The sequence below is a fragment of the Heterodontus francisci genome, chromosome 13 (assembly GCF_036365525.1).
Source record: "Heterodontus francisci isolate sHetFra1 chromosome 13, sHetFra1.hap1, whole genome shotgun sequence".
NCBI lineage: Eukaryota > Metazoa > Chordata > Chondrichthyes > Heterodontiformes > Heterodontidae > Heterodontus > Heterodontus francisci.
The window spans coordinates 72,086,913-72,100,106 of NC_090383.1; the positions used below are offsets into that span (position 1 = coordinate 72,086,913).

Sequence of the window (13,194 nt, forward strand, 5' to 3'; positions counted from 1 at the left end):
TGGAAAAGTTAGGACTATTCTAGAATTTTATACCTGTGATCTGCACCTGCACCAGATTTTGCACTGGGTTGCAATGGCCTACAGCACAAACCTCATTAAAATATTTATTAGAGGCATTGTGGTGAAGTTTCCAGGCTGCCTCAAACACTGCGCCACTTTGCATCAGGGGCAGCAATAAAAAAAACTGGAGTAGATGGCTTTGGCACCAGTGTAGCCCCTGGAACTTTTTAAAGGTGGCCTAATTGTCTCACTGCTTTTTAGTCGTGACTTGTGGATCTTGGAATTTCTATGGATGGGAGCAGCCATTTGAGACATTTTTCAGGAACTCCAAAACTTCCAAACTTCATTCCCATTTTCCAACACTTTCTCAAAAGCTGCTGTTTAAACCTTCCTTTTGTGCTCTGCAGGAAATGCCAGTGCAGTTTTAAGGTGCTGTATCTGCATCTCCAGAAACTGCACTCTGTCTTTATCTCTGTGAGTTGGATGAAGTACCTGGCTTCACAGCACCCATATGCTAAAATGGATGAAACACAAATGAAGTCCCATCAGTGCACTGGCTGAACAAAGTTTCTCTGTGCCGGAGGCACACCAGGCCTGTAGTTTAATGTCCTTTGCTGTTTTGTGACCTGTGAGCAACAAATCCTCTTAAATACCTGTGTACTTCATGTAGGAGCAAAACACACACCTGAAATAGCACTGAAAAGAAGTTGCAGATTAGGTGTTAGACATCACATACAGTCCCATCACCAAATGGAAAGATTTGTGGCAAAAAATACTGACATCATTCACACACAACTCAATTTATTCAATTAATTTAATGAAGTTGATTTGTACTTTGTGCTGAGGTTTTATTTATGATTGCACAGAATAGTAACTGATGGGCATTGGTGCTAATGGAGGAAGTGTTAAGCACAGAATTGCTACATGTGTTTTGGGATAGTATTTTGGTAAATGTTGATGGAAGGGTTCCTTAAAGTGTCAGGTCAGACTTTCAGTGATCAATAACTTGGATTAACACCTGGCACAACAGTCTTTCAGATTGTACTCATGTTTCAGGAGCTACTGTCTTATCTTCACTGCCTCGCTCCTGCATTTTCATTCTTTTGGACTCAACTTTTCTTCCTCCATCAGTACACCTCTTTGCAGTACAAAGTTATAGAACATACAGCACATTACAATGATCCTAGAGACCTGGAGTTGGATGAGGAGTGGGGGTTGTGACAGGGCTACACTGCAATGCATTCTCTAATCTGCCCAGACATCTCAAGTGCTTCTTCAAGATACCAATTATGTACTTAATAATGATCTTGTTGATTATATTGGCACTCAGGATAAGTCTATATTTGCCTCAATGCTGTCAGTAGCCAAAATTGAATAGGGTAACATTGGTCTCCCAGGTACCATTCTTCCATTCTACTTTCCACTTCAAATAAAACCTAGCACAAATGAGTAACGCCAAATAAATACATTATGAGAGCTGCCAGGAAACCAGGCATTGATCTGCAAGATTCAGTTCTGGTGGAAAAAGGAACGACTTGCACTTATGTAGCACCATTCACAACATCAGGACTTCCAAAGCACTTTACAGCCAATAACGTACTTCGAAGTGTAGTCACTGTACTAATATAGGAAATGTGGCAGTCAATTTGCAAACAGAAAACTCCCACAAACAGCAATATGATAATGACCAGATAATCTGTTTTTGTGATGTTGAATGAGGGAGAAATATTGGCCAGAACACCAGAGATAACTCTTCTGTTCCTCTTCAAAATAGTGCCATTGGGTCTTTTGCGTCCACACAACAGGGGAGAGGGATCTTGGTTTAAAGTTTCATCAGAGATACGGCACCTCTGACAGAGCAGCCCTCCCTCAGTACTGCACTAGATTTTTGTCCTCGCGTCCTGGAGTGGGGCTTGAACCCACAACTCACAGATTAGCTAAATATTGAAAGTAGAGCCTCTTTCTGTACATGCGAACTGGCCCAAATCAAATAAAATTGCAATCTGGTGCTCAGGGAAAGCCAGCATTATGGTTAAAGTTTGTAGCCCTTTCAAGCTGCTGCTGCTCAATGGAAGATGTTATGAAAGTGTCACCTATTCTGAATAAAGCAACAGTCACCTCCTTGGTGCAACTGTAGGTAACAAACTGGGTGACACAGCTGTTATGGAATGCTTTGGAAAAATACACTGGGCCAAATTTTGCTGTAGCAGGGTACCCATCTGCCGTTCGTTAGACTTGACCTTCCCTGTTAATTTCAACAATATTTTATGCGGTAATTTGCTGCAAGTGCTAGCTGATGACATCACAGTCAGAGAACCCAGGCATCCGGGACCTGTGTGATACTGTGTATCGCCTTAACCAACCAGATTGAAGGATTGTGAAATTAACAGCTCAAGGATTGAGAGGAAGTATAAATTAGAATGGGTGAATTCAATGTCAAATCAAATACAGAAATAGAATAAAGGGAGGAAAAGAAAGATCAGATCAAAAGTGAGAAAGAGAACCAGGAAAGAAAAGTTAAAAAAAAATTGACAATATTTAAATCTCCAACAATTAAAACCTGAAGAAATAGGAATCTGCATTTGTAATAGTTAATTTTGAATGCCAAAGAGGTTGATTGGCAGTAATTTACACTTATCACAGTGTTAAAAGGGTACTTAGACTTGAAGAGACAAGACATAACTTTCTGTGACGAGTTTGTATCTACTTTACAACTACAGTAACATCAAGCCATTCCAGTGGTGAGGTAGACAGGGAAATGTAGGCTAATTACTCATAAAATAGTGCTACTTTATAATATTCAAGCTTGCGATGCACCAGTCTTACAGAAATTTATTCAGAGTGGAGTTTCTCAGGATTGGACCGCCTTGAGGGATACATGAAAAGTACAGTAACCCAATACTCTGACTAATCAAACTCTCTGTGCACCTATTCAGTTACATTTTTAGGTTTAGGAGTACTGGTATCTTCTGCAAATAAGGATCTAATTTAAGATCCTAAGGTACTTAGCCCAGCAGGATTCTTGACACAGCTGCACAAACTGTAATGCTTTGGAAAGAAGCTAGTATATTCAAACAAACATTCAGACAAGATGGTACACAGAGCCAAGCTTCTGAAGAATCCCTGATGAGCTATTAATGAGAGATGATTTAAAATGCAAGTTTGAACCTTCCTGCTCAGAACACATTGTAGCTTGTAGTGAATGATCTTGAGGATGATTTTAACCCAACTTGCACTGTGCAAAATGGACAAATGGGCAGTTAAAATTGTTAAAATTAGTTACCCATTAGACCAAGAACTCATCATCCAGAATTTAAAACTGCTCTACTCTGCAGGCAGCAGAACACTGGCCCAAAACCGAGTGGTCCTTCTTTACTTATGCATAGAATAGGCCGGATTTTATTCACATCCCGACGGTGGGTTTCGTGGTGGGGGAAGCCGGACAATCGGGGCAGAATTGTCCTCCACGGAACCTGATGCTGGGAATCTCAGTTCCAATTCATCCAGGATTCGATAGGCCGACGATGACCTTTATGCCCAGAGGCCAAATAAGGACATCTTCCCGCCTCTTACCAGCGACGGGGGGATGCCTTGGAAAATGAGGCGCCCTCCCTGCAGGCTTGCGGGGGTTGGCGGGGGTGACGCTCCTTCATGGACAATAATAGCTGTACCTCCCAGTGACCCTCCTTCCCCTGGGCCCCCTCGCCAGGGCCTTTCAGACTGGCCCTGGTGACCCCGCCTCAGGGTTTCAGGGTTTCAGCTCTGACGCCTGGGTCTGAGTTCTCTGCAGCATCGGCAGTGGCCACCGTTCTCGGTGACACTGCCGATACTGCTGAGCTGCCGGCCCTGTGACTGGCCGGCAGCTCTTGGAGGCGGGATCCCTGTCCCTATATATGGCTGGATTTTGTTCTCAGCCCAATGTCGAATTCCGTGGTGGGGGGAGGCCTAAGAATCAGAGTGGTAGTGGCTGCCATGGAGCCCAAAGCTGGGATTGCCGGCTCCGATCTTCCTGGTGACAGCAGGGCTCCGGGGCGGCACCTTCGCCGCTCTGCGACGGGGCCCTACTTTAAATATTTAAAATAGCTCTCTACATACATTTAAAGTTAGTTCCCCATAATCTTACATTCAGTTCACAATCTTGAGCACATTGTGTGGTACTCACGCACCTTCACTTTCCCATCCAGGAGAAGCTGGCACCACCAAGGTAGGGAAGGGGTCAACTCTGCATGATTTGTATGGGGAAGTGGGGGGGTGGGGGGGAAGGGGTCAACTCTCCATGATTCAATGTATAACTAAACTCTGCATTACTTTGAACTGTTTGCAGGGCTGGCAGCCTTTTAAAAATGGCACCAGCACCTGCTTCTGCATCAGGTGACTCCGTGAATGGCGACGCCAACGTCACCGCTGCCACGTGATGGGGGTGGGGGGGGAGGGGATGGGCGGCCACCATCAATATGTTAAGCGGCCGCCCGCCGCATAATCACGGCGTTGCAGGTCCCGAGGGGGACAGCCGCCATGTTCCATGCCCGCTACCACTGCTGGCAGTGGGACTACAGAATCCAGCCCTAAGTCGTTAAAGGGACAGGGATCCCGCCTCCTTAAACTTTGACCCGCAAAAGACCAGAGGATCGCTCCGGAGTTTGGAAAAAATGCAATGGCGGGGTTCTCCCCGTCTTTTTGGCCTGGCGCCGGGGGTCCCACTTCCCGCACAAAATTCAGCCCAAGGTCTTTATGATGTTATTGGGACCCGACTACAATTTTAAATGGTGGCCTGAGTGGGAAAGCTACTGTAGCTTTCGCTCCAGGGAAAGATAGTGAGAAGAGGGCCAAAAGGATAATTTTAAAACTTTTTGGCCAGGAGGAGTAATGATACTGCTCTAGGCTCCACAAGGAAAGCATAGGCCTCCCGTGTCCAGACTCACCCTTCCCAAAAGCAAGAGTCCTATGAGACAGCCCCAAGGCCAATCCCACCACCTAGCTGATGTTGGTCAGCAGCTTCTGGACTGTGCAGTTTTCAACCACTTCCCACATATTCTGGGCAGAATGTCAGCTGGCTGGATTTAAATGAGGCCCAGCCATTAACAGTGGCTGGGTATAATTCTTCCACAAGCAGGTGGGAAATTAATTCATCAGCAGAATATCCTGCCGTAGCTCGCTGGCAGATCGCTAAGTCAGAGCTCTGAGTCACGAAGAGAAAAAGCGCCAGGAGCCTAAACATCCAGGACAAAGTATCTTCAGGACAGAAGCAAACTTTCAAATGAAGGAGTTGTGAAGATGCTTGGAAAACCTATTCACTGGGAAATGTAACACAAAAGGATGGCCAAGTGGGAACTTGCAGATTATACATTAGTAAAAACATAGTAAGCTCATAAATTGCTTTCAAGAGTCAGTGGAGAACGTTCTCGTCTCAAATTAAGGAAGACAATATCCCTGAAAGTCTTAATTTTTGAGATCATAAAAATGATCATGTAGGATATTCTGATCTGGAAGAAAGGAGTCTTTCTTAGCTGTGGAGAACCTGTGCTAGAAGTGGCAGGAACTATTCAAAGAACAAAGAACAAAGAAAATTACAGCACAGGAACAGGCCCTTCGGCCCTCCAAGCCTGCGCCGATCCAGATCCTCTATCTAAACATGTCGCCTAATTTCTAAGGGTCTGTATCTCTTTACTTCCTGCCCATTCATGTATCTGTCTAGTAAGACATTCAGTAAGACAAGATTCAATGAAAGACTAACAAAATGACAGGGAATGTAGGAAAATACTTCTTTGAGAGCCCTTTTGGATCAATTCATCATAAAAATATCCTTATGAATGGTCTAAGTAAATGGTTGGAATGAGGCAAACTTTTGACTTCAATTAAGGGAACAAATGATCCTAAGCTGGAGGTCTATCACAGGAACTCTAATCTGATGGATAATGTAGGAAGAATATGTTTCCTGTCATAAAATAAAAATAAAGTACTGCAGATGCTGGAAAGCTGAAATAAAAACAGAAAGTGCTGGAAATACTCAGCAGGTCAGGCAGCATTTGTGGAGAGAGAAGCAGAGTTAACGCTACAGGACTGTGACCTTTCATCATGTTTCCTGTCAGATGTTTTTGCCACTAGAGAAGGCATATGGTGCCAAATTTTGATTCCACAGAATATAGAATTCTGAGAAGATTAAATAATGTCTAATATACAAAAATGCTGGAAATATTCAGCAGATCAGACAGCATCTGGAGAGAGAGAAACAGAGGGTTGAATTTTGTTGAGGCAGCAAAAGTCCCGCCTCTGGGCCATACCCTGCTTCGGCCAGCAGTGGGACCTGGAGCAGCTTATTGCTGGCGACAGCCAATTAAGAGGCCACTGCCAGGGCCGCCGTTCAATTAAGGATGGCAACCTGCCCCCAGGTGCAGCCAGCCATTCAGAGGGTTGTCAAGTCAGTAGCCTCAGCAGTGCTACAGCTATTGCTGAAGTTGTAACACCAGGGAAAGTGCAAAGTTGCACCTCAATGGATGTCTGCTTGGGGAAATTAATTCAGTTCCTGCAGAATGAAAAATGTTCAACTCCCATAACTGCTAAGAAAGGCTATTCTTGGCCATCGATTCAATGACATAGAAAAATGTGTCTGACCATGAAAGATGTTCGCCTTTCGAGCTGTAAGTAATCCTTTACAACAATTAGCTTTCTCTGGATTCACCCTTCAATGAAGGGGGAAAAGTTTTTGGTGAAAAATAAGAATTTCGAAGTAAAGAAAACTCATCCAGAATCAGAAAATGGTAATAGTGTGACATTTTACTGATACTGACGATATTGATTATAACATTTCAAAAAGTGCAATTACAGGTATGGGAGCATTATTTTCAGATGCGTCTTTAATATGCCTAACATACACATATATTTTGAGGAGCTCAAATTTGAGTAAATATTCAGTTAATAGACATTTGCTATTTTGTTGTATCGAAATATTGGGCTGAATATTACCAGCCCTATGGCAACGGGCTGGAAGGCGGCGGAGTTGGTAATATCATGACAAAAGACATCAGGCGGGAAGCCTGACGTCCTTACATCGCAACTGAATATTCTAAAGGGTAGTCAGCATGGTGGGTGGATCTCACGCTCAGAGGTGGTGGGAAGATCATTAACAGGCAACTAACTGTAATTTTACCAGGGAATTTGAATTTTACAAAGAATGCACAGGAGCCACGGGGCTTCAGAACCTTGCCAAGTATAAGCAGGCAGTGGATTAGTGGGAGGTCAGTGCTGGCTGCAGACATTTGGAACGCTAGCATGGCTTGGTAGGGAGGGTGGAACAGCATGGGCATTAGCAGTCAGGAGCAGGGACAAACGTGCCAGCACAGTGAGGGCATACCACTTGAGTGCCATTTTGGAAGTGGCAGTAGTGTGAATAGAGTGGGGGTGGTGGGGGTTTTGGGGGTGAAAGGCCCTGGAAAGTGAGTGCTGCCAACTGCCATGGGTCCCATTCACCCAGACTTTGAGACCTCCAGTGAGGAGGAGCTTCAGAGAGGGAGAGAGTAGCAGCCATAGGCAGTGGGCCAGCAGCAGCAACCTGAGGGCCACCAGGAGAGGGAACACAGGAGGAGGGTGGAGAGGGGCACGTAACCAGCTTCTTGTGCACGTAACCAGCTTCTTGTTTCCCACCAGAGAGGGTCTACCCTCATAGGCTCAGTTTCCAGAAAATTTCAGAGTAGCCGTGTCGCTGCCAAGACTGTGCCTCTCCAGGGAGGTCATCACAGAACTGTGTGTCATGATGGAGGACAAGCTGAATACCATGGGATGTGGTGGCCACCCAATGGCTGTGGTGCTGAAGGTCACTGTGGGCTGAATTTCTATGCCTCAGGATCATTCTAGGGATCCACTGGAGATATGTGTGGGATCTCCCAGTATGTGGATTATCGCTGCATCAAGTTGGTCTCCAATGCCGTCTTCAAGACTGCCAGCCAGTACATGTGCTTCTGTACCAATCCGGACAGTCAAGCTGAGAGGGCCATAAGGTTTGCGGCCATCACTGTGTTCCCCCAGGTGCAGGGTGTCATCAGCTACTTGCAAGCAAGTGGCCATCACGGATAGGTCAGCAGCCTTCATTAACGGGAAGGGCTTCCACTCATTCAATATGCAACTGGTCTTTGACCATTGCAAGGAGTTCCTGCAGGTGTGTGCATGGTTCCAGGGAAGCAGCCACGATGCATACATACTAAGACAGTCCCAGGTGCCAGACTTTTTCGAGCCTCCCATGTGCCTTCAAAGATGGATACAGGGTGACAATGGCTACTCACTGAAAACATGTCCACTGACACCTGTGAGGAACCCAAGCACTGATGCAGAGGAGAGATACCTTCCACAGGACAATCCGAGCAACCATTGAGCAGGCTACAGACGTTCTGAAGATACGGTTCCGATGCCTAGATTGATCCAGTGGAGCCTTCAGTATGCCCCAGCAAGGGTCTTGCGTACTGTGATGGTGTGCTGTATGCTGCACAATCTAGTGTTACAGAGGGGAGAAGCTTTGAACAATGAGGATATCATGGAGCACAAGTGCAGGAGCCATCTCTGTCGTCGCAGATACTTGAAGTACTTGTGTCACTGACAGAGGGGCTAAGGAGCCACTACCCATGCCAGGAGTGACCTGAAAGGAGCCCCAAGATGCATTAGGCTCCCACTCCTCTGCCTTTTTAAGGCACACTTGTAATTCCCTGCTTATCTGAAGCGGTTGAGGAGCTGCTGGTGAGTCAGGCATCTCACGCTCCCTTTTGCCCAGCCATTGCTCCACAAAGCTCATGGAGGAGGCGATGACTTACAGGTCTGCTGGCATCTCCAGCATCCGCTGAGTGGTCTGTTGCATTTGACTCTCCATGGGGGTTACCAGTTTCTCGATGGACGAAGCCAAGCGCACATACACCAGAGATAAGGAGGCACTCATAGACTAGATGGACTCCTCCATCACCCTGCCAGAGTGTGCATAGCCTCTGGAAGCTGTGCCAGATGTTCCTGCACCTCGCGCTGCCGCTCCAGCACTGTCGCATTGCTGATGACACCAGAGTCATGTGGTCAGCCAGAGGCAGCTTGGCCCTGGCCTCCCACAGCCCTCCGAATTTCTGTGGCCTCGGCTGTTGCAGCCTCCATCAATTGCTCGGACCCGTCTGTGGTGTGCTCACCATGTTGTGACTCCAAATCTACTCATGAACAGATACGCACCGACTCTATGACTCTATGACTCTATAAGTGCTGGAAAATGGGATTAGAATAGTTGGGTGCTTGATGGCCAGCACAGACACGATGGGCCGAAGGGACTGTTTCTGTGCTGTATAACTCTATGACTCTATGAGAGTATTTGCACTGGTGGAGGGTACGGAAGAATGATGTAATCTCCATCCACACTTGCTTCTTCTGGCAGGCCGGTCTCCTTCTCCCATCCCAGGGGAAGAGGACCCCCTGCATTGCTTGTGCAGCCTGGAGGAGAACCTTCAGGGAGGTATCACTGAACCTTGGGGCCACCTTGGATCTTCCTTATGCCATTTCTTGTGCTGCCTTCATCTTCAGGGATTCACTGTGCTGCCTTTGTGGGTGGATGGAATTGTCAAAGTGCTGGCAGCCCTTTAAATATGGTGCCAGCACTCCCAGCAGCATGATCTCACGTCACCCGCGCCACCTGAGTGGACGGCTCCTCTGCCTCCAGGCAGTTAATTGGCCGGCTGTCACTGAATTGCGTTCTCCAGCACGCCCCCCACCTGAGTAGGTGCAACTCCTGCTTCCGGTCCCGGCTGCAGGACCTCAGGGCTCTTGGCAAAATTCAGCCCATTGTTGCCTGTTACATCACTTTGAGTCCTCAACCAACATCTAGCACATGCCGCTCATTCCAAAACTATACTTGGTAACACTGATTATTGTTAGATAAAACTTTTAATAAAATTTGATGGCAGTATTATCAAATACATGAATCATATTACCACAATCAAAGAAAGCCTGTAAAAAGCTGCTAAAAATACACTTAGTTATCCCAAATATCCCACTTGCAATCTTGTTCCAGCAGAAAATTTTACCATAATTTCCAGTAGGATTACATCCTGTAAAAGTAATTAGCATTTTCATTATATCCTCGGTGACTGGTGCATTCAGACAGTAATTTTTTTGGGTTGCCTTTTTTATGCAATATGAAAAGAAAGGTAAGAATTTGGAACTCAATAAAGTGAAATGGTATTGAAAATCCATGGGATGGTTTCTGGTGGTCATAGAAACATAGAAAAATTGGGGCAGGAGTAGGCTATTTGGCCCTTCAAGCCTGCAGTGCCATTCAATACGATCATGGCTGACCATCCAAACTCAGTACCCTGTTCCCGATTTCTCCCTGTATCCCTTGATCCCTTTAGCCCTAAAAACTATATCTATTGAAACATTTTGCTTGGATCACACTTGTCAGCGTTTTCCAGCACTGACCCCATTGTAGATTGCGGGGTCAGTGGGAAGATACATCATATGCATGGTGTGGACTGGTACAGGACTGGTACAGCAGGAGTATTGTCAATACCGGCTTGCCCCATGCAGCCAGACTGCCTATCAGTAGGAGTGCCCAGGCTCTCTTCGGCCTTTATGTAGACTTCGGAATCTCATTAGGCATGGCAGCGTTCCTGTACTAAACTGGGTCCTAAGTGAGCTGAGGAAGCAGGAATTCCTTTTATGGGGGCATTTGTAAGGACAAGACAGCTTGGATAATCCCAGAAATAGGGCAAGTCCATTATAAGTGGACTCTTGTTATTCTCTAGTGGGTTCCACCAATATCCTGTAGATTTTCAGGACCAATAAGATTGAAACACAGAGTAAGTTAATGAACATCTACTCATCCGATGCACTGGTGAGCTGGCACAAATCCATAGTAAAGTCCTTTAGAGTTTGATTACATTTTAAATTTCAGTGTTGCCACCCAGATTTGGAACAATCTGCGAAAGACTCGTGTGCCACCATGTTAGTTAAACTATTGTCTTGTGCTTTAATCAGCTCTGTCTGCCTATCTGCAGTTCAGAATCAGCATGTAATTACACACTATTCCTTTCCCAAAACTCCAATGAAAGACACTAGGCTTCTACTAAATAATTTATGATGCAGCCTATTGCTAATTAAGTCATAAATATCTTGTTGTACAATGCATGCTTGACTACCATGTTACTTACGTGTTTCCTCATCTCCACAGGACTATTACAAACACTGGCATAAGGTTCTTCCCTGATATCACAAACATACATTCTGAAGACTTTTTCCTTCTGTAAGTCCTTTGATCTGAGCCTGTTACATTAAGAAGAATGATTAAATTAGTTGCTCTTGCTTCCTTGGTTGATTTTCTATTCTGTTTTCTAGTTCCGATACTGATCATTTACAAATAAATCAATGCATGTTTTGTTGACTCTCAGGCCTGTGGGTACTAATTCCAGACAAGTTCTCTATCTTTTAAGAATCTGTGTCTAAAAATATGATTTGTAGCTGAATTTCAATGTAATTTTGAACCAACTTATACAGAAATAGGTATAGTATTGTCTGCAGCAGTTCTAAAACAGGAAGCCTCGAGTCTCATCTGTTATGGAACCTCTAATTACAGCAACTATCCAACTGGACATGTAAGCATTCATCAAAAAAGGCATCAAATATTTGGTACACAGCTCAGAATCATATTAATTTTAATTTAAACTGCCCAAATAACTTTGAAATCTTTCAATTTTGTTTGCTCTCTCATATTTTAATATTTATTGTGAGTATGAAATTATGTACATGGTGCAATATTTACACTACTAGTGTCAAAGGTCATTAATGAGAAAATAGCATTTACTCTATAAACAGAACACTTGTCTTGCTGAGTAAGTTGATCTTGCAGGCTGTGTAAATCATATAGAATAAAACCTGTTTTAAAAATTCACCTATCTTTAATTCTGCTGTTTGCATATCTCTCGATGCCTTCACATGCTTGATCTGTAGGGGTTATTGGATTGTCTGGATACAGTGAATACTGGAAAAGTGGGCAGAGAGAAGAGCCCATCTGATTTCCCATCTGTTCATTTAAATGAGGCCTCCCTTATTGGTGTGGACTCCTCTGGTGCTATTGAAGCCTATCTCCCCAGTGTGCTTAATGGCTTCCCTCCCCATCCTCACCCACTACTACCTCTCATTGCTAAATATAAAAAAAATGAACAGGACTTTGGGGAAAGTAGGGATATGAAACTAACTGCATTGCTCTTCGAAAGAGCCACTGCAGACTCGATGGGCTGAATGGCCTCTTTCTGTGCAGTACTATTCAGTGATTCTATCCTCCCTAACTGATATTCTTTCATTCACTAGACCTAGAGGAATCATGTTTCCCATGGGCAGGAACAGGAAAATGTGTGCTGTTCAGCTACTGTCATGCACACTCCAAGAGGTATATTTAGTGTGCCCAGTGGTGAGCCATGCATGAAGGGAACACAGGTTGGAGGGCAGGGCAGCAGCTTCCTCGCCCTGGCTCTCTGAACCATTCTTCCTTTGTGTGCCCATTATACTGCAAATGCAGGAGCACTGTATTTGCCCTTAAATTGACACCTGTTGCCCAGTGTTCAACATGTCTCTCTATTCTTATATGAAGTCTATTCATTTCCATGAATCTCCTTTGATTTCCACTACAAATACTCTCTCTCCTGGTGATGAATGGAACCATAAAGATGCAGATAGAGTAGATGCATGTAACTCTGCATGCACTCTGTTCTCTCAGATTTTCCCTTCCCTCTGTGAAATTTCATGCTTCTGTGAAGTGTACCAGCTTACCAATGAACTGAGGATTTCCTTTTTAAATGGATTAGACACATCCATCAGAGATTTATATCAAGAGTGTTCAGTTCTAACCAGGAGCTAAATGCTTCTGTTTCTGGCTGCATCATCCTTTCTGGGGGCCTGTTCAGATGAGCACAATGGTGTGTGGACTTGGTGGTCTGTTTGACCTAGAACTGAAAACGTTTTAGTCATTTGCGCCACTGCCAAGGTGCATCTGCCGACACCCTCTGTTATGCATTTATCTTCCAGTCTCTCAGCAATCATGAGTCCCTCCTGCTCTGGAACAATGCTTGCTTACACCCCTCAGCCATTGTGTCAGTGCACAAGGGCTGAGTCAGGCATATGCAATGTATGCCTTCATGTCCACTTCTAATTTCCTGGCGTGCTCCTCGCTCCACCCCTCACTGT

The 13,194-nt window shown here is 45.0% G+C and overlaps 1 protein-coding gene across 1 annotated transcript in view; it reads left to right on the top strand.

Annotated features, from left to right (window-relative positions):
* Positions 1-13,194, top strand: part of LOC137376716 (follicle-stimulating hormone receptor-like) — a 214,329-nt gene that overhangs the window by 168,068 nt on the left and 33,067 nt on the right. Inside the window, exon 5 of the mRNA XM_068045690.1 lies at positions 11,186-11,257. Within this exon, the coding sequence (XP_067901791.1) occupies positions 11,186-11,257 (72 nt within the window). The remainder of the gene's footprint in view (positions 1-11,185; positions 11,258-13,194) is intronic.